This window comes from Hemitrygon akajei, chromosome 4 (assembly GCF_048418815.1).
Source record: "Hemitrygon akajei chromosome 4, sHemAka1.3, whole genome shotgun sequence".
In the NCBI taxonomy this organism is placed as follows: domain Eukaryota; kingdom Metazoa; phylum Chordata; class Chondrichthyes; order Myliobatiformes; family Dasyatidae; genus Hemitrygon; species Hemitrygon akajei.
Genome location: NC_133127.1, coordinates 35935968 through 35963031, shown reverse-complemented (window position 1 = coordinate 35963031; position 27064 = coordinate 35935968). Strand labels below are relative to the sequence as shown.

At 50.0% G+C, this 27064-nt stretch overlaps 1 protein-coding gene across 2 annotated transcripts in view; it reads left to right on the top strand.

Annotated features, from left to right (window-relative positions):
- LOC140726230 (nuclear factor NF-kappa-B p105 subunit-like) overlaps positions 1-27064 on the top strand; it is a 125250-nt gene that overhangs the window by 53670 nt on the left and 44516 nt on the right. For both annotated transcript variants that reach the window (XM_073042321.1, XM_073042322.1), the window contains exons 7-10: positions 3714-3877; positions 3979-4137; positions 18959-19063; positions 23077-23168. In XM_073042321.1, coding sequence (XP_072898422.1) covers positions 3714-3877; positions 3979-4137; positions 18959-19063; positions 23077-23168 — 520 coding nt within the window. The remainder of the gene's footprint in view (positions 1-3713; positions 3878-3978; positions 4138-18958; positions 19064-23076; positions 23169-27064) is intronic.

Here is a 27064-nt window from a genome sequence, read left to right as displayed (position 1 = left end):
ACTCCTGCTGCAGCCTTCCCCACTCTCTTGCCAATCTCCCTTGCCCCATCCCTCCCATACTCAGTTACCTAGTTTCTTGCATGTCCTCTTCCTCAATCCCTCACATCTGATCTTCCTCAAACCCCTATTCCTCAACCCTTGTCAGCCTCACCCACTCTCCCACAGCTACTCTGCCCCACCATTCTATCATGGCTGATTTATTAGACCCCTCTACCCCATTCTCCCTGCCTTCTCCCAGTAACCTTTGATGCCCTTACTAATCAAGAACCTATCAACTTCCACTTTAAATATACCCAATGATTTGGCCTCCACAGCCGTACGCAGCAATGAATTCCACAGATTCACCACTCTCTGGCTAAAGAAATTCCTCCTCATCTCTGTTCCAAAGGGACGTCCTTCTCTTCTGAGGCTGTGGCCTCTGGTCCAAGACTTCCACACTATAGGAAACATCATATCTGCTCTATCTAGGCCTTCCAATATTCAATAGGTTTCAGTGAGATCTCCCTTTATTCTTCTAAGCTCCAGCGAGTATGAGCCCAGAGCCATCAAAAGCACCACATACGTTGACCCTTTCATTCCTGGGATGATTCTCGTAAACTTCCTCTCGACCCTCTCCAACGCCAGAATGCCCTTTCTTTGGTAGGGGGCTCAAAACTGCTCAAATGCAGCCTGACCAACGCCTTATAAAGCCTCAGCATTATGTCCTTGCTTTTATATTCTAGTCCTCTTGAAATGCATGCTAACATTAAATTTGCCTTCCTTACCACCAACTCAACGTGTGAGTTAACCTTCAGGGAATCCTGCATGAGGACTCCCAAGTCCCTTTGCACCTCTGATTTCTCAATTTGCTCACCCCTTTGCCTTTATTCCTTCTACTAAAGTGCATGAAGATACACTTCCCGACACCGCAACATGACCTGCCCCTCCACCTGTCATTCGAAAACTTGGCCAGAAAGCCATCAATTCCATCATCCAAATTATTGACATTTAACGTGAAAAGAAGTGGTTCCAACCCCTGCAGAATGCCACCAGTCCACCAGCGGCCAACCAGAAAAGGCTCCTTTTATTTCCTCTTTGACTCCTGCCAGTCAGACTGTTCCTGCGGAGGGAAGGGGTGCAGGGGGTTCCCTGGGGTTTCCCAGGGAAAAGGTGTGGGCATCCTGGGGAGGGGAAAGACGTAGGTGTTCTTGGGGAGAGGGAGGGTGAGGAGGAAGAGTGTGAGTGGTCCCAGGGAGAGTGCGGGTGGTCCTGGAAAGAGAAAGGTTTGAGTGGTCTTAGGAATGGTGTGTTGGGGCCCTGGGGAGTGTGTGGGTGGTCCAGGAAAGAGGACAGTTTGGGTGGTCTCGGGACGGGTGGTGTGGGGGTTTCAGAGAAAGTAAAGGTGGTCCCAGAAAGAAGATGGTGTGAGTGGTCTGGGGAGGGGAGGGTGTGAGTATTCCTGGGGAGGGGAGGATGCAGGTGGTCTCGGAGAGGGGAGGGTGTGAGTGGTCTTGTGGAGGGGAGGGTGTGAGTATTCCTGGGGAGGGGAGGGTGTGAGTGGTCTTGTGGAGGGGAGGGTGTGAGTATTCCTGGGGAGGGGAGGGTGTGGGTGGTCTCAGGGAGGGGAGGGTGTGAGTATTCCTGTGGAGGGGAGAATGCAGGTGGTCTCGGGGAGGGGAGGGTGTGAGTATTTCTGGGGAGGGTGCGGGTGGTCTCGGGGAGTGGAGGGTGTGAGTGGTCTCGGAGAGGGGAGGGTGTGAGTATTCCTGGGGAGGGTGCGGGTGGTCTCGGGGAGTGGAGGGTGTGAGTGGTCTCGGAGAGGGGAGGGTGTGAGTATTCCTGGGGAGGGGAGGTTGGGGATGGTCTCGGGGAGGGGAGGGTGTGAGTATTCCTGGGGAGGGGAGGATGTGAGTGGTCTCGGGGAGGGGAGGGTGTGAGTATTCCTGGGGAGGGGAGGGTGTGGGTAGTCTCGGGGAGGGGAGGGTGTGAGTATTCCTGGGGAGGTTGGGGGGTGGTCTTGGGGGGGGGGAGGGTGTGAGTATTCCTGGGGAGGGGAAGGTGGGGGGTGGTCTCGGGGAGGGGAGGGTGTGAGTATTCCTGGGGAGGGGAGGGTGGGGGTGGTCTCGGGGAGGGGAGGGTGTGAGTATTCCTGGGGAGGGTGGGGGTGGTCTCGGGGAGGGGAGGGTGTGAGTATTCCTGGGGAGGGTGGGGGTGGTCTCGGGGAGGGGAGGGTGTGAGTATTCCTGGGGAGGTTGGGGGGTGGTCTCGGGGAGGGGAGGGTTGGGGTGGTTTCGAGGAGGGGAGGGTGTGAGTATTCCTGGGGAGGGGAGGGTGGGGGTGGTCTCGGGGAGGGGAGGGTGTGAGTATTCCTGGGGAGGGGAGGGTGGGGGTGGTCTCGGAGAGGGGAGGGTGCGGGTGGACTCGGAGAGGGGAGGGTGGGGGTGGTCTCGGGGAGGGGAGGGTGTGAGTATTCCTGGGGAGGGGAGGGTGGGGGTGGTCTCGGAGAGGGGAGGGTGCGGGTGGACTCGGAGAGGGGAGGGTGGGGGTGGTCTTGGGGGGGGGGAGGGTGTGAGTATTCCTGGGGAGGGGAAGGTGGGGGGTGGTCTCGGGGAGGGGAGGGTGTGAGTATTCTTGGGGAGGGGAGGGTGGGGGTGGTCTCGGAGAGGGGAGGGTGTGAGTATTCCTGGGGAGGGGAGGGTGTGAGTGGTCTCGGAGAGGGGAGGGTGGGGGTGGTCTCGGGGGGGGGAGGGTGTGAGTATTCCTGGGGAGGGGAGGTTGGGGGGTGGTCTCGGGGAGAGGAGGGTGTGGGTTGTATCGGAGAGGGGAGGGTGTGAGTATTCCTGGGGAGGGGAGGGTGGGGGTGGTCTCGGGGAGGGGAGGGTGTGAGTATTCCTGGGGAGGGGAGGGTGGGGGTGGTCTCGGAGAGGGGAGGGTGGGGGTGGTCTCGGGGAGGGGAGGGTGTGAGTATTCCTGGGGAGGGGAGGGTGTGAGTGGTCTCGGAGAGGGGAGGGTGGGGGTGGTCTCGGGGAGGGGAGGGTGTGAGTATTCCTGGGGAGGGGAGGGTGTGAGTGGTCTCGGAGAGGGGAGGGTGGGGGTGGTCTCGGGGAGGAGAGGGTGTGAGTATTCCTGGGGAGGGGAGGGTGGGGGTGGTCTCGGAGAGGGGAGGGTGCGGGTGGTCTCGGGGAGGAGAGGGTGTGAGTATTCCTGGGGAGGGTGGGGGTGGTCTCAGGGGGGGAGGGTGTGAGTATTCCTGGGGAGGGTGGGGGTGGTCTCGGGGGGGGAGGGTGTGAGTATTCCTGGGGAGGGGAGGGTGGGGGTGGTCTCGGGGAGGGGAGGGTGTGAGTATTCCTGGAGAGGGGAGGTTGGGGGGTGGTCTCGGGGAGGGGATGGTGTGAGTATTCTTGGGGAGGGGAGGGTGGGGGTGGTCTCGGGGAGGGGAGGGTGTGAGTATTCCTGGGGAGGGTGGGGGTGGTCTCGGGGAGGGGAGGGTGTGAGTATTCCTGGGGAGGGTGGGGGTGGTCTCGAGGAGGGGAGGGTGTGAGTATTCCTGGGGAGGGTGGGGGTGGTCTCGAGGAGGGGAGGGTGTGAGTGGTCTCGGAGCGGGGAGGGTGGGGGTATTCCTGGGAGGGGTGTAGGTGGCCCCGGGAATGGTGAGCGGGTGGTCCGGGGGAGGGTGTTGAAGGCAATCTACCTCCCCACCATCCCCCCACCCCTGACGGCTGTCACCTCTGCAGGTTCCCAAACCTTGGCATCCTCCACGTGACCAAGAAGAACGTGGCCAGCACTCTGGAGCAGAGAATGATGCAGGCCTACCTGATGGGTTACAACAACGGTGTGGTGATTCACCCCGAGCTCAACCACCGTCACACCGATGGCTACGGCCAGATAGAGCTGACAGGTCAGTTACGGGGGACAGCACCGTCCTGATGGGCCCAACGTTGGGGACGGGGGTTGTTTCTGAGCGGTCTGCGGTGACTGGGCCTGTTTTACTGTCTGCAGAGCGGGAGAAGGAGCTGATTCACAGTGCGTCTATCCAGCAGGCGAAGGAAATGGATCTGAGTGTGGTCCGCCTCATGTTCACCGCCCTCCTGCCCGACAGCAGTTGCCGGTTCACCCGCAAGCTGGAGCCTGTCATCTCCGACCCCATCTATGACAGCAGTGAGTTACAGGCCAGAGTGGGGAGGGGGGGTGTGCTGGTCGCTCGGTGCATGGGGGTGAAGGTGAGCTGCTGAACTCCCGCCTCCCGGAACCGGGAGAACGTCCCGCTGGAGCCGGGCACTGCCCCAGGCCCAGACTGCTGCACAAGAGCAGAGTGGGTGTGTCCAGTATCACCGCAGTTTAGCAGAAGGCGGAGACTCTGGGTCTGGGGTCCATCCTTAACGCTGGCTCCACGTGTGGTCCCACAGGGGGCACTGGGCTGTGAAGGTCAGTGGGGGCAGTGATGGTTCGTGGGGCTCTGAGCAATGATGGATGGTGGAGGCAATTGTGGTTACTGGGTCCAGTTATGGTTAGTGGGGCAGGGGCAGTGGTGGTCAGCGGGGCTGGAGGCAGTGATGGTAAGAAGGGGCAGGAGCGGTGATGGTCATTGGGACCAGTGAAGGTCAGTGGGGCAGAGGCAGTGATGGTCAGGGGGGCAGGGGCAGTGATGGTCAGTGGGGCAGGGGCGGTGATGGTCAGTGGGGCAGGGGCAGTGATGGTCAGAGGGGCAGAGGCCAGTGATAGTCATTGGGGCAGGGTTAGTGAGGAGCAGGGGCGGTGATGGTCAGTGGGGCTTTATGTAGTGATGGTCAGTGGGGCAGGGGCGGTGATGGTCAGTGGGGCTTTATGTAGTGATGGTCAGTGGGGCAGGGGCGGTGATGGTCAGTGGGGCTTTATGTAGTGATGGTCAGTGGGGCAGGGGCGGTGATGGTCAGTGGGGCAGGGGCGGTGATGGTCAGTGAGGCTTTATGTAGTGATGGTCAGTGAGGCTTTATGTAGTGATGGTCAGTGGGGCTTTATGTAGTGATGGTCAGTGGGGCAGGGGCAGTGATGGTCAGTGGGGCAGGGGCGGTGATGGTCAGTGAGGCTTTATGTAGTGATGGTCAGTGAGGCTTTATGTAGTGATGGTCAGTGGGGCTTTATGTAGTGATGGTCAGTGGGGCAGGGGCGGTGATGGTCAGTGGGGCAGGGGCGGTGATGGTCAGTGAGGCTTTATGTAGTGATGGTCAGTGAGGCTTTATGTAGTGATGGTCAGTGGGGCTTTATGTAGTGATGGTCAGTGGGGCTTTATGTAGTGATGGTCAGTGGGGCTTTATGTAGTGATGGTCAGTGGGGCTTTATGTAGTGATGGTCAGTGGGGCTTTATGTAGTGATGGTCAGTGGAGCAGGAGCGGTGATGGTCAGTGGGGCAGGGGCGGTGATGGTCAGTGGGGCAGGGGCGGTGATGGTCAGTGGGGCAGGGGCGGTGATGGTCAGTGAGGCTTTATGTAGTGATGGTCAGTGGGGCTTTATGTAGTGATGGTCAGTGGGGCAGGAGCGGTGATGGTCAGTGGGGCAGGGGCGGTGATGGTCAGTGGAGCAGGAGCGGTGATGGTCAGTGGGGCAGGGGCGGTGATGGTCAGTGAGGCTTTATGTAGTGATGGTCAGTGGGGCTTTATGTAGTGATGGTCAGTGGGGCAGGGGCGGTGATGGTCAGTGGGGCTTTATGTAGTGATGGTCAGTGGGGCAGGGGCGGTGATGGTCAGTGGGGCTTTATGTAGTGATGGTCAGTGGGGCAGGGGCGGTGATGGTCAGTGGGGCTTTATGTAGTGATGGTCAGTGGGGCAGGGGCGGTGATGGTCAGTGGGGCAGGGGCGGTGATGGTCAGTGGGGCTTTATGTAGTGATGGTCAGTGGGGCTTTATGTAGTGATGGTCAGTGGGGCTTTATGTAGTGATGGTCAGTGGGGCTTTATGTAGTGATGGTCAGTGGAGCAGGAGCGGTGATGGTCAGTGGGGCAGGGGCGGTGATGGTCAGTGGGGCAGGGGCGGTGATGGTCAGTGGGGCAGGGGCGGTGATGGTCAGTGAGGCTTTATGTAGTGATGGTCAGTGGGGCTTTATGTAGTGATGGTCAGTGGGGCAGGAGCGGTGATGGTCAGTGGGGCAGGGGCGGTGATGGTCAGTGGAGCAGGAGCGGTGATGGTCAGTGGGGCAGGGGCGGTGATGGTCAGTGAGGCTTTATGTAGTGATGGTCAGTGGGGCTTTATGTAGTGATGGTCAGTGGGGCAGGGGCGGTGATGGTCAGTGGGGCTTTATGTAGTGATGGTCAGTGGGGCAGGGGCGGTGATGGTCAGTGGGGCTTTATGTAGTGATGGTCAGTGGGGCAGGGGCGGTGATGGTCAGTGGGGCTTTATGTAGTGATGGTCAGTGGGGCTTTATGTAGTGATGGTCAGTGGGGCAGGGGCGGTGATGGTCAGTGGGGCTTTATGTAGTGATGGTCAGTGGGGCTTTATGTAGTGATGGTCAGTGGGGCTTTATGTAGTGATGGTCAGTGGAGGCTGTGAGTTAGTGGGGGAAGTGCAATGAAAAATTTATTTGCAGCAAAATCACAGGCATAGGGCGTCAGATACAGAACGTTCACCAGGAAAACGTAAATCAAACATAAAGTATACACCAAAGAACAGAAGAAAAACAAAGTCCATTTTAGTGCAAAAGATCAAAGAGCTGCTACACTGAGCTCAGGGTTGGAGCTTTGCCGTTTGGTTTAGGATCTGAATGGTTGAAGGGAAGTAGCTGTTCTTGAACCTGGAGTTGTGAGACCTCAAGCTACTTGACCTGATGGTAGCTGCAGGAAGATGGCGTGGCCCGGGCACTGGGGACCTTTGATGATGGCTGTTGTCTTGGTGAGGCCACTAGATACCACCGATGGTGGGGAGGGGTGTGCCTGTGATGTCCACTACTCTCTGAAGCTTCTTCAGTTCCTGCAAATCCAGATTGCCATACCAACGCATGATGTGACCAGTCAGGGTAGTTTCAGCAGTACATTCTGTTACTGGTGGTCTGCAGGGGTGGCGGTGAGCTACCCAGATGCAGTACAATTGTGTGTGCGTGTGTGTGTGTGAGAGAGTGTGTGTGTGTGAGAGAGTGTGTGTGTGTGTGTGTGTGTGAGAGAGAGAGTGTGTGTGTGCGTGCGTGCGTACGTGCGTGTCCCTTGCGAAGTTGGTGGTCAGCTGCCCACTACTAACCAGTGCCAAAATCTGCTTGAAGACAGAGGGCCAACAGAGACAGGGAGGATGTGAGGGCCAGACACAAAACACTCTCAGTCTTAGTGTAGTGTAAAGCCAGTTGTGTTACAGCCTCCTGGCGGGATATGTTTGTTGGTGCCAGCTGGAAACGGGGACAAACCTGCAGCTGGAAGCCCATGGACATTAATTACCAGCTGGGGTTTTCCACGTGTCTCCATGGGGGAGTCTTTGTGCAGGATGAGCAACCTGTGGACTGGTAGTTCACCAAAACTGAAAGTCATCGCCGTTCTTTCCTCAGTAATGGAAACTTACTGTCACTTTTTAACTGAAGCCTTTATTACTCACTTGTAACTCCCAGTCACCTCAAGTATTGCAGTCACTGGGTTAACAGCACAGTTTAGTCAAAGTGCTGGAAACACAAAAGTCTCCCCGACATTAGATTGGAATGTGAGAGGAGTGTGCCAGAGATGGAGAGACCCCTAGGGAGAGAGAACGTTACAGTGTGGGGGAGGGAAAGAGGGTCATAGTTCTGGGAGGGGCTGAGAGAACATTGCAGTAACAACAAGGAGCAAGGACAGTACAGTACTGAGGAGAGAGAGTGTAAATGAAAGGGTATCATGAAAATTAAAGGGCTTTCGTTTCATGGTTCCTCGCCGCGGACTGAAACCAGACTGGACCAATATGAAATAGATGCTATTGTTGACAGTGAGAGGGTTGCCAAAATCGCAGGGTGTTCCTGATCAGCTGAGTCAGTAGGCAGTAAAACGCCAAACGATTTTATTGAAGATGTGTGAGGCGTTGCATTGTGTGGATACAAATGAGGCTTGGACTTTCAGGAGGAGTGGTGGAGCCCTGGGGAGTGCTGCAGAACAGACAGGAATGCAGATGAATGGTCCCCTGACAGCAACGTTAAAGGTAGACAGGGTGGTGAAAGGGACTTTTGGTATGTTAGCCTATATCAGTCAGGGCAGTAAGCATGGAATTTGGCACGTTATGCTGCTGTTGCACAAGACATTTTGTGGCTGCACTTGGAGTATTTTATTGAGCTTTGGTTACCCATTATAAGATAGATATAATAAAGCTGGAAAATTGCAGATTTCTGAGAATGTTGCCTAGACTCGAGGGACTGAGTTATTTGGAGAGGATGGGCAGGTTAGGACTTTATTCTTCAAACGTAAGGGACTGAGAAGTGACCTCTTAGAGGTGCATAAAAGCACAAGTGGCCTAGGTATGGTGAATGGGCAGTTTGCTAGCCAGAGAGAATCAAAACCTCAAGGGCACAGGATTAATACGAGAGCAAAAAGATTTAAAGGGGACTAGAGGGGCCATAACTTTACACAGAGGGCAGTGGCTATATGTAACAACGATGAGAGGAAATTGTTCAGGTGGCACATACAACAGTACAGCACAGGAGTAGGCCACAATGTTGTACTAAACTAATTAAATTAGTAACCAAACGGCCAACTAAACTCATCCCTTCTGCCTACACAACGTTCATGTCCTTCCATCTCCCTCACGTTCACATGCCTATCTAAACATCCCTCAAAAATCGCTCATGTATATCAAACCACAAACGAGAAGATCTGCAGATGCTGTAAATCCAAGCAACACACACCCCGGCTGGTGGCGTAGTGGCATCAGCGCTGGACTTTGCGGTTTGAATCCGGCCGCCTCCCTTGCTCGCTCTCCATCCGTGCTTGGGTTGAGTGTTGAACTAGCAACTCAACCTCGTTTTAAAAAAAAATCCTGGAGAGGGATGGGCAAAGACACGCCGTACAATGAGCAATCACCAAAAAGATTGGTGAAAAAAGCTCGTCATGAAGGTGCCCCGACGACTCCACCAGGAGTTAAGGGCGCGCACGCGCACACACACACACACACACGCACACACACACACACACACACACACACACACACACACACACACACACACACACACACACACACACACACACACACACACACACACACACACACACACACACACACACACTCTTCACCATCAAACCCGCAGATAAGGGAGGTGTGCCTGGTGTAAGTAGCCTGGCGTACTGAGCTCCAACTTGCCGAGGCCCAGCACCAACTCTCAGACACTTCCTCTTACTTACCCCTTGAACAGGACCCCACAAAGGAACACCAGGCCATCATCTCCCACACCATCACCGACCTTATAGACTCTGGGGATCTCCTATCCACTGCCACCAATCTCATAGTTCCTGCAGCCCCCGTTTCTACCTCCTACCCAACACTTACAAACCCGCTTGTCCAGGTAGACCCATTGTTTTAGCTCATATCGGCATACCTCGACTCTGTTTTATCCCCCTGGTTCAGTCCCTTCCCACCTACATCCGTGACACATCACACACTCTTGATCTTTTCAAGGATTTCAAGTTCCCTGGCCCTATTTTTACTATGGACCTCCACCCCCACCAGGAAGCTCTCTTGTTATTTTCTGGGCGCCAGACCTAACCAGTTCACCTCCATCACCACTCTCCTCCACAGAGCAGAACTTGTCCTCACCTTTGAATTATTTCTCCCACTTCCTTCAAACAAAAGGGGTAGCCATGGGCACTCGCATGGGTCCCAGATATGCCTGCCTGCTTGTCGGCTACAGTCCATGTTCCAAACTTACACTGGTGACCGTCCCGCACTTTTCCTACGCTACATTGACGACTGCATTGGCACTGCTTCCTGCACCCATGCTGAACTTGTCAACTTCATCCACTTTGCCTCCAACTTCCACTCCGCCCTCAAATTCACTTGGTCCATTTCAGACACCTCCCTTCCCTTTCTCAATCTCACTGTCTCTATCTCCGGAGGCAGCTTATCCACCGATTTCTATTACAAACCCACAGACTCTCACAACTACCTAGTATAGACCTCATCCCACCATAATACTTGTAAAAACACCGTCCCCTTTTGTCAATTCCTCCATCTCCACTGCATCTGCTCTCAGGATGAAGCTTTTCATTCTAGAAATAAGGAAATGTCCTCCTTTTTCAAAGAAAAGGGCTTCCTTTCCTCCACCATCAATGCTGCCCTTAACTGCATTTCTTCCATTTCATGCACATCTGCTCTTACCCTATCCTCCTGTCACCTTACCAGGGTTCCTCATGTCCTCAGCTACCACCCCACCAGCTTTCGCATCCAGCATGTAATTCTCCGTAACTTCCACCACCTCTAACGGGATCTCACCACCGAGCACATCTTTCCCTCCCCCCCCCCCCACTTTCTACTTTCCGCAGGGATCGCTCCTTACGCGACTCCCTTGTCCATTCGTTCCCCCCCCCCCACTGATCTCCCTCCTGGAACTTACCTTTGCAAGCGGAACAAGTGCTACACCTGCCCCTACACCTCCTCCCTCACTACCATTCAGGGTCCCAAACCGTCCTTCCAGGTGAGCTGACACTTCACCTCAGAGTCTGTTGGGGTCATTTACTGTGTCTGGTGCTCCTGGTGTGGCTTCCTGTATATCAGTGAGACCCAACATCGATTGGGAGACTGCTTCACCGAGTATCTATGTTCCATCTGCCAGAAGAAGCGGGATCTCCCAGTGGCCACCCATTTCCCATTCCCATTCCGGATATGTCCATCCAAGGCCTCCTCCACGGTTGTGATGAGGCCACACTCAGGTTGGAGGAGCAACACCTTATATTCCATCTGGGTATCTTCCAACCTGACAGCATGAATATCAATTTCTCAAACTTCTGGTAATGCCCCCCAACCTCCATTTCCCATCCCCTTTTCCCTCTCTCACCTCATCTCACCAATCAACTTCCTATCTGTTTACTCCATCGCTCCCCCTCCAAGTTTCACCTATAGCGTTTCTCTCTCCCCTCCCCCCACCTTTTAAATCTACTCCTCAGCTTTTTCTCTCCAGTCCTGCCGAAGGGTCTCGGCCCGAAATGTCGACTGTACTTTTTTTCCACTGATGCTGCCTGGCCTGCTGAGTTCCTCCCAGCATCTTGTGTGTGTTGCTTGCTAATGTATATGCCTCTTCCACCATCCCAGGCAATGCACCCCAGACACCCACTGCTCTCTGTGTAAATAAACCTGCCGCTCACATCTCCTTTGAACTTTCCCCCCTCACCACAAATGCATGCCCTCTGGTATTAAGACATTTCAATCCTGGGGAAAAGATGATGTCTTTCTAGTCTGTGCTTCTCATAATCTTATAAGTTTCTATCAGATCTCCTGTCAGCCTCTACCACTCCAGAGAAAACAACTGCGTTCGTCTGAGCTCTCGTTATAGCACATGCCCTCTAATCCAGGCACCTTCCTAGTAAATCTTTTCTGCATCATCTCCAAAGCCTGAACATCCTTCTTATAACAGAGTGGCAGGAACTATATGTAATACTCCAGATGCAATCTAATTAGAGTTTTATAAAGCTGCAACATAACATCCTGACTTTCGAACTTAATGCCTTGACTAATAAAGTCAAACATGCCCTATGCCGTCTTAACCATTCTATCAACCCGTGTAGCTATTTTCAGGGAGCTATGAAGTTGGACCACAGGATCCCTCTACCCATCACATCTCTTTACATTGTGCATCACTCCACGTGTGGGTTAAACTCCATCTGCCATTTCTCCACCCATATGTACAACTGATCTATATCCCGCTGTATTCTTTGCCAGTCTTCTGTGCTCTCTACACCACCACTTTTCGTATCATCTGCAAACTTGCTAACCCACCCATCTACATTTTCATCCAGGTCATTTATATACATCACAAGCAGCAGAGGTCCCAGTACAGATCCCTGTGGAACACCACTGATCACAGAACTCCAGCTACAATCGTTCCCTTCGATCCCTACCCTCTGTCCTCCGTGGTCTGTGGTCTTCTCCTATCAGATTTCTTGTTTTCAGCTCTTTGCCTCTTCCATCTATTACCTCCCACCAATCACATCATTCCCCTTCCAACCCCTTCCCCAACCCTCTTGCCTTCCCCTCCTTACCTGAATTCATCTATCACTGCAACCTCAAGCACCTCTCCCTCCCCTCGTCTCTTCCTTTCCGGTCCTGATGAGGAGTCTTATCCTAAGGTGTCCACAATTCACTTGCCTCCATCGAAGCTGTCTGACCCACTGAGCTCCTCAGCATTCCGTGTGTATAGGTCCAAGGACAGGAAAGGTTTACAGGGATATGGGCCAAGTGTAGGCAACTGGGACGAGCTTAGATTGGCATCTTGGTCAGCATGGATGAGTTGGGCCGAAGGGCCTGACTGACAGTGGGCTGCAGTGGTTTGTTTCTGTTCCAGTCTCAGTTCTCAGACAGAAGGAACTCCTGGGGTCAGGCCAGAATCAACCCTGGAAATTAGAGTCCCAACTCAGAAGTGACTGGTCTTTCATTGTAACACTGAGGGGTTAACATGTGAGGAGCATTTGACGGCTCTGGGTCTGTACTTACTGGAGTTTAGAAGAATGGGGGGGGGAATCTCATTGAAGCCTACCGAATATTGAAAGGGTTGGACAGAGTGGATGTGGAGAGGATGTTATAGTGGAAGAGTCTCGGACCAGAAGGCACAGCCTGGGTAGAAAACATTCCTTTAGAACAGAGATGAGGAGTGATTTCTTTAGAGAGTGGTGAATCCGTGGATCCAGCCTGCTGCTGTTCATGACGCTGACTCACAACTGCATTGCCAGAACCAGCTGAAACTACGTCATCAAGTTCGCTGACGATACGACAGTGCTTGGCCTCATCAGCAACAATAATAAGTAAGCATACAGAGAGGAGTTAGAGAGGTTTGTCAAATGGTGCGTGAACAACAGCCTGAGTCTCAACATGAACAGGACAAAAAAGATGATTGTGAAATTCAGGAAGGCACATGTCAACCACTCTCCACTGAACGTCACTGGAGAGAGTGAAGAGTATCAAGTTTCTTGGTGAGCGCAAAACGGACAGTCTAACCTGGACCCACAACAGCTCCTTGTTAGTCAAGAAGGCACAGCAGTGTCTACACTTGCAGCAGAGATTATGGTGTGCAAGGCTCCCTGGCCCCATCCTAATAACTTCCTGTAGGAGCACCATCAAGGGTGTTCTGTCTGGCTGTGCCATTGTGTGGTACGGAGTCTGCAGGGCTTCAGGCCACAAGACCCTACAGAAAATAGGAAAAGGCACTGAGTGGATCACTGGGCACTGCCGCCTCTGTTTGTGACATCTGAGTTTTTAAAAAAGCACAGCACACTCTCTTCACAAGAGGAGAGAAACACTGAGTATAAAAAAGGCACAGCACACTTTTTTTCAGAAGAGGGAGAGAGAAACGATCAAATTTTTAAAAAGGCAGAAAATGGAGGAAATTCATGGGTTCATAAACTGCGAGATGATGATAAAATAATAAGGTTTTTAAAAGCAGAAATGGTTGGCTACATTGGAAAGATAGACGCGTTTGACAGCATAGGAGATAACTGAGTCATGTACATTCAATGAATTATGCAGTGTTTTGGAGCAAATGAGAACTGAGTGCCAGTTTTGCTGAGTGTAATGGTTGGAAAATCTTACAGTTTACTTAGAAGTTTGACTGCTCCAACCAAACCAGCTGGAATGAGCTTTGCTGATATCGTGGAAATAATCAGAAACATTTAGAACCAAAACCATTGTTGATTGCAGAACGCTTTAAGTTTCATAAATGGAATCTAAAGGAAGGGGAGTCTATTTCAGCTTACGTGGCTGAATTGAAGAGATTGTCTGAGCATTGTCGGATCAGTAATGGGCTTAATGATGCACTGAGAGATCATTTAGATTGTGTATCTTAGAAGAAAGCATTTAAAGTTGACTCTTAACTGAAGCACAGCTTACATTTGAAAAGAGCAGCTGAAGTTGCTGTATCAATGGAAATAGCAGCTAGTGACTCAATGGAGTTGCAATCGGGAATGAAAGTAAGCATGTACAAAATTGCAACGTCAAAACAGAAACCTGCCTTGCTGAACAAATTGCATTACCATTTTGACGGGCTCACATACACCAGACCGCTGCAGGTTTAAAGGTGAAACTTGCGGAAAATCCAACAAAGTAGGACATGTACAAAGAGCATGTCGGGCAGACAGAAATAAATGGACTGCGCAGGGATGACATCACTGATACCAGTGAGGATGACAAAGAACATCTCCAAAATCTAAAGACTGTGTTAAAAAGATTATGGGCTCAGAGTACGACACAACGTTTCTTTAAACCAAGCATCACTCACTGTGGTCACACCATTGACGCACAAGCATTACACAAGTATGCTGAGAAAATTCAAGCAATTATGGATCCCCCAAGACCGAAGGATCTGTCACAGTTGTGGTCCTTTTTAGGATCTGTCAATTACTCTAACAGGTTCCTGCCAAGCCTGGCTACTGTGCTGCACCCCTTGAACTCATTACTACAGATTGGGACGAAATGACAATGGACAAAGCAGTGTGGGGTGGCTTTCTAAAAGGTAAAGGAAATGGTGACGTCAGACACCGTACTGACAGATATGATCCACATTGTCCAGTGAAGCTTGTCTGTGATGCCTTGCCCAACAGTAAAGGTGTAGTCATGTCACATGTTATTAGTGATGGAAGTGAACGCTCCATAGCCTTTGCATCACGTTCTCTTACTGCCGCAAAGAAAAATTGCTCAGTGAGGCCTTGAGTCTGGTTTAGGGTCTAAAACATTTCAACCAGTACTTATATAGGAGAAACTTTACCCTCACTACCGATCATCAACCACAGTGTTCCCTCTAATTTGTAATGACCAGTGTGTGCAAAAATCTTGTGCAATTTTTTGCCCAGTGACAACAATATGTGCACACTGAATAATTTCTTCAATAAAAACAGTATAAACTTGTGAGATTGAGTTGTAATCCCACCCCAAACCCCGGTTTGCTGTGTAATTTGCTACCCCTTTACAGATTAGTGCCACGAAATAACAGACAATACACCGCATATGATTAAAGATTATATTTATAAATCTTATTTTGACTAAAGGGTTAGTAAAGAAAAGAACAAAAAATAAATAAAAGGGCCCATTTTAATTGAACAGTCAAATGTACACAAGTTGGAGCTCAAAGTTTCTCTGTAGTCACCAATCCTCAATCAATTTCGCCCCTGGCTTCGTCAAATCATGTTCCCTCTCCGGGTTAAATCCTATACCTCTTCTCTCCTGCGTCTACCCTCTTCATCTCTTCTCGAGCAAAGCCCCAAGCCCAACCTTACTGTCCCTCACCAGAGAACCCCCCCCCCCCTTAATTCAACCATCCTAATTGGATGGCACACATTTCTCCTCATCCCTTATCTTCAACAATAATCCAGGCAAGCTGAAAACAGAACAGACTGCTTGTACAGAACTGCTAAATGAAATACATACAGCATAACAGTAAAAATATGAACCAGGGCATTACACCATAAAAAAGAACCCATAAAAGAAAGAATAAAATAACCCATAAAAAGACTGTCAAACACCCAATGTGCAATGACAAAAAAACCATGCAAATAGTAACCGTAAGCAAACAGTGTTTCTGAACCGAAGTCTGCGAGACAGTCCCATAGTTCAGCACAGAGCTGAATAAACGTCATGGAGCAGCGATCTGAACCAGTCCCCCCTCGCCTTGGGCCCCTACACCCAGACCTTTTCAATCTGGTCTGGCACTTAAATCTCTGTCCAAACATCGGGTTTGACCGCTTGGAACAGTGATCTGAACCGGCTTGCTCCTCGCCACCCTGACCTTTTCCATCTGGCCCAGTGCTTAAGTCTCCATCTGAACAACAGGTTCTACCGGTTGGATGTGCAGGACTTTGCCGCCTTGACTTGGCCGGTAAATCTCTGTCTGAACAACAGGTTCTGCCACTTGGAAACGCTGGACTTCGCTGCCTCGATTCGGCCTGTAAAGCTCTGTCCAAACAACAGACTCTGCCGCTTGGATAGGCAGGACTTTGCCACCTCAATTCGGCCTATAAATCTCTGTCTGAACATCGTGTTCAGTAGCACTGTTGAGCCTGGACCCCACAGTTATGATTCGACCTGTGCCCGACCTTTCACGCTCTTCCATGCTCTCAGCAATGGACCTGCCACCTCACCTTGCCTCGGTTCTGCCACATCAAATTGCCTCCAAGTCAAAAAGGAAGTTACAGACTATTACTTGCGATGATCATTTGCCAGAAAAAGTGTGGGCAACAAAGTATTTAGTTGCTTTCTTTGTTTCGTGAGCCACCAGCCAGAAGTTGCTGAGGGTCCCCAGCACCGTCTTAAAACGGGAAAATCATCTTAACCAGGAGCTTCACTCCTGGACAAGCAGACCTGGTGAGAGACTACAGAGATCAGCTGAGGAAAGTTGGCCAAAAGTGGGCACCTGGAAAGATTAAGGACAGAACTGGATCACTCTCCTATACCTTGGAGGTTGCATCTGATGTTATCTGGAAACCACATATCTATCAGTTGAGGAGCACAGTCAATTGTTAATAAAGAAAGATGTCCAGAGCTGTCACACCCTCTTCTTGTAGTCTAAGAGACAACCGCTACAGCCACCACAGACGGAGGAGGCCTCAGAGCCTGAGATTCTTTCATAGCCACAAGTCTCTCCTGTCAAGTGGTTAAGTATATACAGTATACTAGAGAGCAATACGGTTACACGTTTGAGTTGAGCTGCATGCTATATAGTGTTGGAGTTTATAGCCAAGCAGGAAGGAGTGTTGTGTATTTAATATTTCAGTAATAATTGAATAATATTGTTTGATTAAGCTTCCTTTGTTGCTTACATAATTCATTACAGGTTATATATAAAAGCACGTGAATGGCATACGTCATTATGCCTTGACATCATAAGTGCGTGCTTCACAACAGTAAAAACAAAATGTACATAATTTATCCCCAGCTCAGTGTTGCCCTTTCAATCAGTTTTATATTTTGCAGTTACAAAACATAACACTCAGTGTGATATATGTATTGTGGGTACACCAGGGTCTGGAGAAGCATTGTTCCATTTCACAAACATGAGGAAAACTGCGGATGCTGGAAATTCAAGCAACACACACAAAATGCCGGTGGAACGCAGCAGGCCAGGCAGCATCTATAGGAAGAAGTACAGTCGATGTTTTGGGCCGAGACCCTTCGTCAGGACTAACTGAAAGAAGAGATAGTAAGCGATTTGAAAGTGGGAGGGGGAGGGGGAGATCCGAAATGATAGGAGAGGACAGGAGGGGGAGCGATGAAGCTAAGAGCTGGAAAGGTGATTGGCAAAAGGGATACAGAGCTGGAGAAGGGAGAGGATCATGGGACAGGAGGCCTAGGGAGGGGAGCACCAGAGGGAGATGGAGAGCAGGCAAGGAGTGATTGTGAGAGGGACAGAGAGAGAAAAAAGGGGAAAATAATAAATGAACGAACGAATAAATAAATTCCCAGTGGCCACACATTTTAATTCCACGTCCCATTCCCATTCTGACATGTCTATCCATGGCCTCCTCTACTGTCAAGATGAAGCCACACTCAGGTTGGAGGAACAACACCTTATATTCCGTCTGGGTAGCCTCCAACCTGATGGCTTAAACATTTATTTCTCTCACTTCTGTTATTGCCCCTCCTCCCCTTCTTACCCCATCCCTTATTTATTTATTTATTTGTTTGTTTGTTTGTTCATTTATTATTTTCCCCTTTTTTCTCTCTCTGTCCCTCTCACAATCACTCCTTGCCTGCTCTCCATCTCCCTCTGGTGCTCCCCTCCCTAGGCCTCCTGTCCCATGATCCTCTCCCTTCTCCAGCTCTGTATCCCTTTTGCCAATCACCTTTCCAGCTCTTAGCTTCATTGCTCCCCCTCCTGTCCTCTCCTATCATTTCGGATCTCCCCCTCCCCCTCCCACTTTTAAATTCCTTACTATCTCTTCTTTCAGTTTGTCCTGACAAAGGGTCTCAGCCCGAAACGTCAACAGTGCTTCTTCCTATAGATGCTGCCTGGCCTGCTGTGTTCCATCAGCATTTTGTGTTGTTGCATTGTTTCATTTGTTTTTTTAAATTTTTATATATAAAATATTATTGTGTGTGTGTGTGTGTATGTGTTTAGTATGTATCTGTGCAAACAGATGCAATAAAATTGAAATTGAACTTGAACTGGAATTCATTGCCACAGATATCTGTAGAGGCCAAGTCATTGGGTATATTTAACGCAGAGCTGAATTAGTAAGAGTGTCAAAGGTTATGGGGAGAAGTCAGGAAAATGGGACTGAGAGGGAAAATAAACCCATCATGATGAAATGGTGGAGCAGCCGCTGGGCAAGATGGCCGAATTCTGCTCCTATGTTTTAAGGGCCAAGACTGCTGTCAGTAACCAGCCTCCACATCGACCCACAGTGCTGGGTAAAATACATTCCCGCTAGAGAGCAAGGCACAGAACAGTGCTGGTGTGCCCATGGTAGTGCTGAGGGAGGGTGCTGCCCCGGGAATACAGTCATTCTGCTGAATGTTAAACATTTTCCTGCTGTCTCAGGGATGTGAAGGCTTTCACTAGTCGGCTCCTCTGGGCTATCAACATTCCTAATAACGATTATACCCCAGTCACCCTCACCAGAACACATCCCTATAGTCAGTGCTATGATCCTGTTAGTGGGAGCTTGCTGCGCACAGACTGGCGGCCATTTTGCTGCATTTCAGAGTGACTCTGTTTCATGGCTGTCCTGAAACTGTGGGTGCTATAGGAGTACAGTGCAGGTGTTTTACTGTGTGAACTTTACCCAGCGTATCGGTCATGACAAGACGCATTCCCCCAGACACAGGCAAATTTGCCTTGAGATCTCAAAGTACTGACCTTCTGTTCAAATGTTTCAGAGGCACCGAACGCATCGAACCTGAGGATAGTACGGATGGATCGAACGGCTGGGTGTGTTAGCGGGGGCGATGAGGTCTACCTGCTTTGTGATAAAGTCCAGAAAGGTGAGTTTCATTTAGCGCTGGGCATGCAGTGGTAAACATTCAATACTGGTGAACTGATTGGTTACAGAGACACCATATGCTGGGAGACAACAGGAGACAGGTCAGTATCATGAAAGTGTGGTTAACATCAGGGGCACAGGGTCTCACACCTTACCTACCTCTCTGCATTCATCAACCCCTGACTAGGTGGAAATATGAATGCTCAGTATTAGAATGATCATCCTGGCTTTCAGATGTCTACACTTCCTCATTCCTCCCTATCTCTGTAATCCCCTCAGGCTCCTATACCCTGTCTCTATTGCTCCCTCCAGCCCTACCAGCCTGCCCTATCATTTAACACCCTCTGGCCCCTACACCTCCCTATCTCTGTAACCCCCTCCAGTCCCCACACTCCTCCCTCTCTCTGTAACCCCTTCCATCCTCTACACCCCTCCTTGTCTCTGAAACCCCCTCCATCCCCTACGACCCTCCTTGTTTCTGTAACCCCTCCATCCCCTACACCCCTCCTTGTCTCTGTAATCCCTCCAGCCCCTACACCCCTCCTTGTCTCTGTAACCCCCTCCATCCCCTACACCCCTCCTTGTCTCTGTAATCCCTCCAGCCCCTACACCCCTCCTTGTCTCTGAAACCCCCTCCATCCCCTACACCCCTCCTTGTCTCTGAAACCCCCTCCATCCCCTACACCCCTCCTTGTCTCTGTAATCCCTCCAGCCCCTACACCCCTCCTTGTCTCTGAAACCCCTTCCATCCTCTACACCCCTCCTTGTCTCTGAAACCCCCTCCATCCCCTACACCCCTCCTTGTCTCTGTAATCCCTCCAGCCCCTACACCCCTCCTTGTCTCTGTAACCCCCTCCATCCCCTACACCCCTCCCTATCTCTGTAACCCCCTCCATCCCCTACACCCCTCCCTATCTCTGTAACCCCCTCCATCCCCTACACCCCTCCCTATCCCAGGCTCGGTATACCTTAAGTTCTATCTCTTGGCTTCCCCCCCCCCCCCCCCCCCCAGTGCAATCATTCCCTCAGCAGATATGCCTTTCGTGGGTGCCGTGCTCCAGAATTCCCTCCCTCAAACTCGCTCATATTTTTTTATCACAGTTTTTGTTGGCTCTTTGACTTCCTGCTTCCTGTCAGTTTCCTCTGCAGCTCACTGGCCCATTTTGTCTGAGATTTCTCTCTTGAAATACCTCGGGGACTTTTACTCTGAGGAAGGTGCTGCTACACACAGATACTTGCTGTTGCCAGCACTATGGATTTGATGTGAGGGCCTGACTATCTTGTGCAGTTCCTTGTTTGAAATCTGAGTGGTGAGTTTATTCTCCAACCGAAAGGACAGCCTTGCTCCTGATTGGTCAGGGCTGGCGGATTTGAGGAACTGACCCTGACTATTGTGGGTTTCCCCAGTAATGACATCAGGCAATTTTGGCAGCTTACAGGAACTATGTGCACATTGTCCATAACGGAACTCATAGCATGCTCTGTGACCCTGGAAGGACAAATCCTTGGAAGTTCCAACTTTAATGAGGACCTGGGATTGTGAGCAGCTTCTCTGAAATAGCCCAGGTAAACAGAGACAGATACTGAATAAGGCTGGGAGAGGACCTCAGGACCAAGTTCACGCTTGGCAAAGTCCTTCTCACAACGCCTGGGGCCTGCTGGCTGAACTGGATCAAAGTCCATGGCACTCGTGGCAAGGCAATAAGCCCCCTCTTGGACGGCACACTGAGAGCAGCAGCGACACATAGTGTCCCCTGGGTGGGGACCTCAGTATCCATCACTGAGTAGGGCGATGATGCCACCACTGACCCAGGAGAATGAGAGACCCAACTGGGTTTGCAGCAACAGGGACAAACACACTGGGCCCTGTCCTCACCCGTCTCCCTGTGGTAGATACTTCTGTCCCTGGGAGTACTGGTAGAGGGGACCATTGTGGTGCCACAGTCCTGTCTTCACACTGAGAGCACCCTCCGTCATAACGTGTGGACTACACTCGTGATAACTGGGACCTGGAATTCCGGACCCTTGTGGACACTCCTGACAGTGGTGGACACTGTGATCAGAGCTCGGGAGCTCAGACGTTGGGCAGGAGGTGGCCAATTACCCCTGGCCTCTTAAAACTGGAGTGGAAGCAACTGTCCCTCGATCCTGAGGAGGGGAAGGGTGACACAGACTAAGGACAGACCTGGCAACTCCGTGAGGTGCTGTGGACCATCAGTTCATCCCTCAGTCTGTCACCTCGCGGCCCGGTGTGTCCTCACTCTGCCATGCTGTCAAACCAGGGGACCCGCGGGTCTGGATGGGCTCCAGGATTGAGTGAGCCACAAGTGCAGTCCTTTCACTGCATCCACCATCTACAAGCTGCAAGCCGGGACTCTGAACACTCTCCACCTCGGGAACAGCTTCTACTGCTCGGCCGCCGGATTTCTGAGCGGTATGTGAGCCCGTGAACTCTACCTCACTATTCCTCGTTTGCCACTGGTAATGTTTTATGTCCTGCCCTGTCCTGCTGTCACCATCCAGCAAATCTCATCACCTACACTATCTGAGTGTGAGGCCTCCACTGGTCAGAGTTGACCATGGATATTGTGTCCTAGTTGTCTAGATACACAGGCACGGGCAGTACAATATGGAGAGCAAGCTGTTGCCCGTGTAGCAAGCTCTTCCTCTCCACACAACTGGTGAACCCAGAGGAACGGCGGAAACCAATACAGTTTAACACCAGCAGCGTCACAGGAATTGTCAGTCAGTGTTGAGCTCAATGTAGGACCGCCTTTGGGACTCCAGCTCCAGATTTTTCCCTCAGGGTTTACTCCCAAAGCCTTCCCTGTGAGTGGGTATAGCAACAAGGCAGCAGAGGATTGAGACCAGAGTTTTCCTTCTCCTAGATGAGCTGCCAAGGTCGGCTGACGAGCCCCGTCCGCCCCATCTGACCTACGGTATATCAGTGTCAATAAGCCTGATTCTGATTCTGAATATATCTCCAATGACATTGTTTCCTGTTCTTGCTCCATTGACGACGAGTCCCAGCATTTTCAACATCTGCATTATTTTGTTTTCCTGCCATTTTGTTATGATTCAATAGTGGAATCCAAAAGTAATACATTTGCCTAAAGTTTCTGAAAGGGAAGATGTGAACCAATAAATCCCCTGAAGTAGAACAAAATCCCCTGTTCATCACCAGCCCCTGACATCCACGGCAGGCTCGAAGTTCTGTAGCTCTAAAGGATCAATTTCTCCACCCCAACACCAGAGTCACTTCAGCTCCCGCAATATTTAAAAGGAGTTATGCTGCATGTTATTGGCTTGGAATGTCCCATAACGTGTTGCCACTTTGTCAATAGATTAAAGATGAGCTTTATTTGTCCACACGTCAAAACAGTGAAACGCGTCGTTTGCGTCAAATGAAATCAGCGATGATTACGCTGGGCAGTCTGCAGGTGTCACTGTGCTCTTGGCCCCAATGTAGCATGGCCACAACTCACTAAGTCTAACCCGTGCACCTTTGGAATGTGGGCGGAAACCGGAACACACGGAGGGACTATGTACCAACGCCTTATTGACGGCGGCAGGAATCGATCTTGCAGCTGACACTGTAATAGTATTCTGCTAACTACTACGCCACTGTGGTTAGCACCAGGTTCTAATCAGCAGGTAGTTCTGCTGCCTCCGGCCCTTGTGTGCTGTTCCTGTGGAGTTTGCAGGAATTTCCTCATGGCTGCGTGGGGTTTCCCAGTCCCTCCCACATCGTAAGATCAACTGTTTGCTGTAAATAGCTCTGAGAGGGTAGGTGGGTGGCATGAGGAAGGTGGGGGGTGTTGGTGGAAAAATGTGAGAGAGTAGGCTGCAGAGCTGTAGGGAAATGGGGGAGGTGGATGGGCTGATGGGCATGCTGTCCCAGGAACTGCCAGACGATGGGCTGAAGGGCCACTGATTGGCTGTGTTCCTGCTGTTGAACAACTGACGAACGATATTCTCAGTCCTAGTCTTCTGCTGTACCATCTCTCTATCCAGATGACATCCAAGTTCGCTTCTATGAAGAGGATGAAAATGGAGGGATTTGGGAAGCATTTGGGAACTTTGGTCCAACAGATGTTCATCGACAGGTGAGTGACATTTTGATTTCTCCTGACCCCTGAGAGCTTTCTGGGCTTTAACCTCAACGGTGGTCCAGTGCTGCTGGTCTGTGAACGAGTCCCAGCTCTAACTTTGAGCAGAGTTAACCAGTGTTAACTGGTCTGTCACACAACTGCTGAAGCCAGAGTGCATTAACAGTGTCAATCATTGGACCATAAGATTTATGAGCAGAGTAGGACCAATCGAGTCTGCTCTGCCATTCCACTGTGGCCGATTTATTATCCCTCTCAACCCCATTCTCCTGCCTTCTCCCGTAATCCTTAACACCCTGACTAATCAAGAAACTGTCAACCTCCGCTTTAAATATACTCAGAGTGTTACGGATTCAGCAACAATAAATATATGAGTGAGGCAGGGTTTTGATAACAAACAAAACGTTTATTAAACACTGAAAAACAAACCCCCAAAAGTAAACAAATCATTAACGTAACCGGAAATCAGCTGCTGTGCGGCAGCTTAAACAGTTCTTAAAGCGATGTTGCAAAAACAGTTCTTCAAAGTAGTATTGCCAAAAGTTCAAAATGCTTACAGTCCATTTAAGGGAGAGACTTTTTAAGACGATTTAAATTCTCTTTCACGTCGTGTTGTTGCGATTCCCAGTCGAACTACTTCCCACGAAGAATTTACGGAGATGGAAAAATGAAACGGCTTAAAGGCACTGACCTTTCCTTTACAACACTGTACTCAATCCTTTCTGCTATTCACAGGGATTAACATGAGCACAGTCAACAAATTCCTTCCGAATGAGGATCAAACAAGGTCGAACCTGTTTCACTGTCGAAATCGACTTTCCTCGATCTTTTAACTCCTGAACTCCGATCTTCACTCTCCACTAATTCTCAACTAGCAGTATTATAAAGAAACTGCTGGCAATGACCTTTTAAACTTCAGGCATTAAATAAAACTTCATCTTTCAACTAAATTGCGTCATAACATTAAATCACGCAGTGGCATGAAGTCAACATGGCAAATCCAGCCACGAACTGCCCCTCCTCACAGGGAGGGGTCCTCCTTTTATACCCTGTAAAAAAAACCTGTCACATGACCTCTACTGGCGGGAAAATGATGTCACTCCACCATCACAACAAGACCATTACCTCAGGTCCAGTATAGCTTCAACCCCAGTCACGTGACAAGTACACCACTGTCACATGTCACGGGTATGTAACAAGAGGTATGACCTCACAGCTGCCTATGGCAATGAATTCCACAGACTCACACCCTCCTCATCTCCGTTCTAAATGGACATCTCTCTATAATGAGGCTGTGCCCTTTGGTCTTAGATTCCTCCACATCCAGTCTATCAAGACTTTTCAGTATTCAATAGGTTTCAAAGAGATTCCCTCCCCTTCCCATATTCTGAACTCCAGTGAGTACAGGCCCAGAACCATCAAATGCTCCTCATAAGTAAACCTCACGAACCTCCTCTGGACCCTCTCTAATGCCAACACATCTTTTCTTTGATAAGGGGCCCAAAATTGCTTACAATATTCCAACTGTGGTTTGAGCAATGCCTTATAAAACCTCACATTACGTCCTTGCTTTTACATTGTCTCCACGACAGACTCAACCTGAAAATTAAACTTTAGGGAATCCTGCACAAGTCCCTTCGCACCTCTGATTTCTGAATTTTCTCTCCATTCAGAAAGCAGACCATTCCTTTATGCCTTCTACCAAAATGCATGACCATACACTTCTATCTGCCAGTTACTTGCCCATTCTCCCAATCTGTCCTTCTGCAGACTGCTTTCTTCCTCAACACTGCTGGCCCTTCCACCTAGCTTTATGTCGTCTGCAAACTTGGCCACAAAGCCTCAATTCAGTCATTCAAATTGTTGACATATAATGTAAAAAGAAGCTGTCACAATACTGACCCCTGTGGAACACCACAAGTCACCAGTAGCCAATCAGAATAGTCTTCTTTATTTCCACTCTTTGCTTCCTGCCAGTCAACAAACGTTCTATCCATGCTAGTAATTCCTGTAATACCATGGGCTCTTATCATGTCGAGCAGTTTCATGTGCGGCATCTTGTCAAAGGCCTTCTGGAAGTCCAACGAAACAACATCCAGTGACTTTTTTTTAATATCTATTCTGTCTGTTATTTCCTCAAAGAATTCCATAAGATTTGTCAGGCAAGATTTCCCTTAAGAAAGCTGTGCTGACTGCACCCTGTTTTATCATGTTCCTCCAAGTACCCCAGACCTTATCCTTAATAATGGACTTCAGCATCTTTCCAACCACTCTAGTCTTCACACAGTAACTCCTAGCATCTCACAGTGGTCAAGAACCTCTTCCACCATTCTCTGAGCTATCTCTGGTCAAGTTACCTTGTTACCCCCCGATTAAAGTCCAAGTTCCAGTTGGACCTGTGTAAAAGAGCTGACGTGTGGCCGAGAACATAGAGGGTAGGATAAAATGTGGAGAAATGGGGGCTCCTCCACACTGAGGCACACTGGTTAACATTGATGTAGGGTGCAAACACAAGGCACTGAAAACACAAATAAGTAATTAGCCAGTGATATATTAATCTTCATTAGAGAAGGAAGGATTATTGTAATTATGTAGGACCTTGGTTTGACTACACCAGGAGAACTGTGTTCAGTTTTGGCTTCCCTATTTAAGTTGCAGCAGAAGGATTGCGGTACAGTTTCATCAGAACCATCCCAGTGACATTTGCTGTGTGTGTGTGAGAGAGAGAGAGGGGACAGGATCCTCTAGCAATCTCAGTTAAACTTACAACATTTTAATAAGGCTCTTTCGAAAGGATGGGAGGATGTTTCTCTGTCTGAGGAAAGGACACAGTCTCAGAATAAGGGGCAGACCGTGTAGAACTGAGGTGTGGAGAAATTTCATCACTCAGAGGGCAATGCCGTTTTGGAATTCTCTCCCCTACAAAGGGTTGCGTGAGCTTTGGAGTGAAGGAGGATGAGAGGTGACTTGATAGAAGTATACAAAATGATAGTAGGCATAGATCAAGTGGACAGCCAGAGACTTTTCACCGAGGCAGAAGTGGCTAATACAAGAGGGCATATTTTAAGGTGATTGGAGGAAAGTATAGGGGGATGTCAGAGGTCAGTGGAGGGCATTTGGAATGCCTGCCAGTGGGGGGGAGGGGTGGTGGTGGTAGAGCCAGATACTTCAGGGGCTTTAAAGAGACTCTTAGATAGATGCATTGATGATGAAAAAATGGCGGGCTTTGTTGGAGGGAAGGGTTAAATTGATTTTAGAATAGGTTAAAAGGTTGGCACAACATTGTGGGCTGAAGGGCCTGTACTGTGCTTGTAATGTTCTTTGTTCTGTAACTGTGAATGCTTGATCTGAATTTGCTCAAAGTAGAGAACCATAGATCTCCAGCTTTCAAGAAATAGGCAGGGAAGTGGTGTTGAGATTGAGGATCGACAGTGGTCTTAATGAATGGGGGTCCAGGTTTTACATTATTTCAAAATATACTTTATTTATAGTTTGAATTTCAAATTAATTAATACGGAACATTCATGGTAAGATTTTCATTACAAGTTACATTATTCTACCTAAAACGTAGAACAGGTCCTTTGGACCACAATGTTGTCCTGAGCTTTTATCATACTCCCAGATCAACCTAAGCCGTCCCTCCATTTCACTGTCATCCACATGTCCAAGGCTCTCTTAAATGTCATTATTTATAATGCATTTATTAAAAGTTAGTGCATTGGGAGTTGGCAGTTATTTGCAACCCAACTGCACCCTACTTCAGAACCTCCCACAGCAGGTGACCTTGGCCCAGAGACTAGCCAATGTGTAGCTTCAGTTGTGGACAACACCTTGCTCAGGAAGACCTGTGAGCTTCCGGCCAGGACTGTCTTTCCCCGAGTTGATGGTTGTCC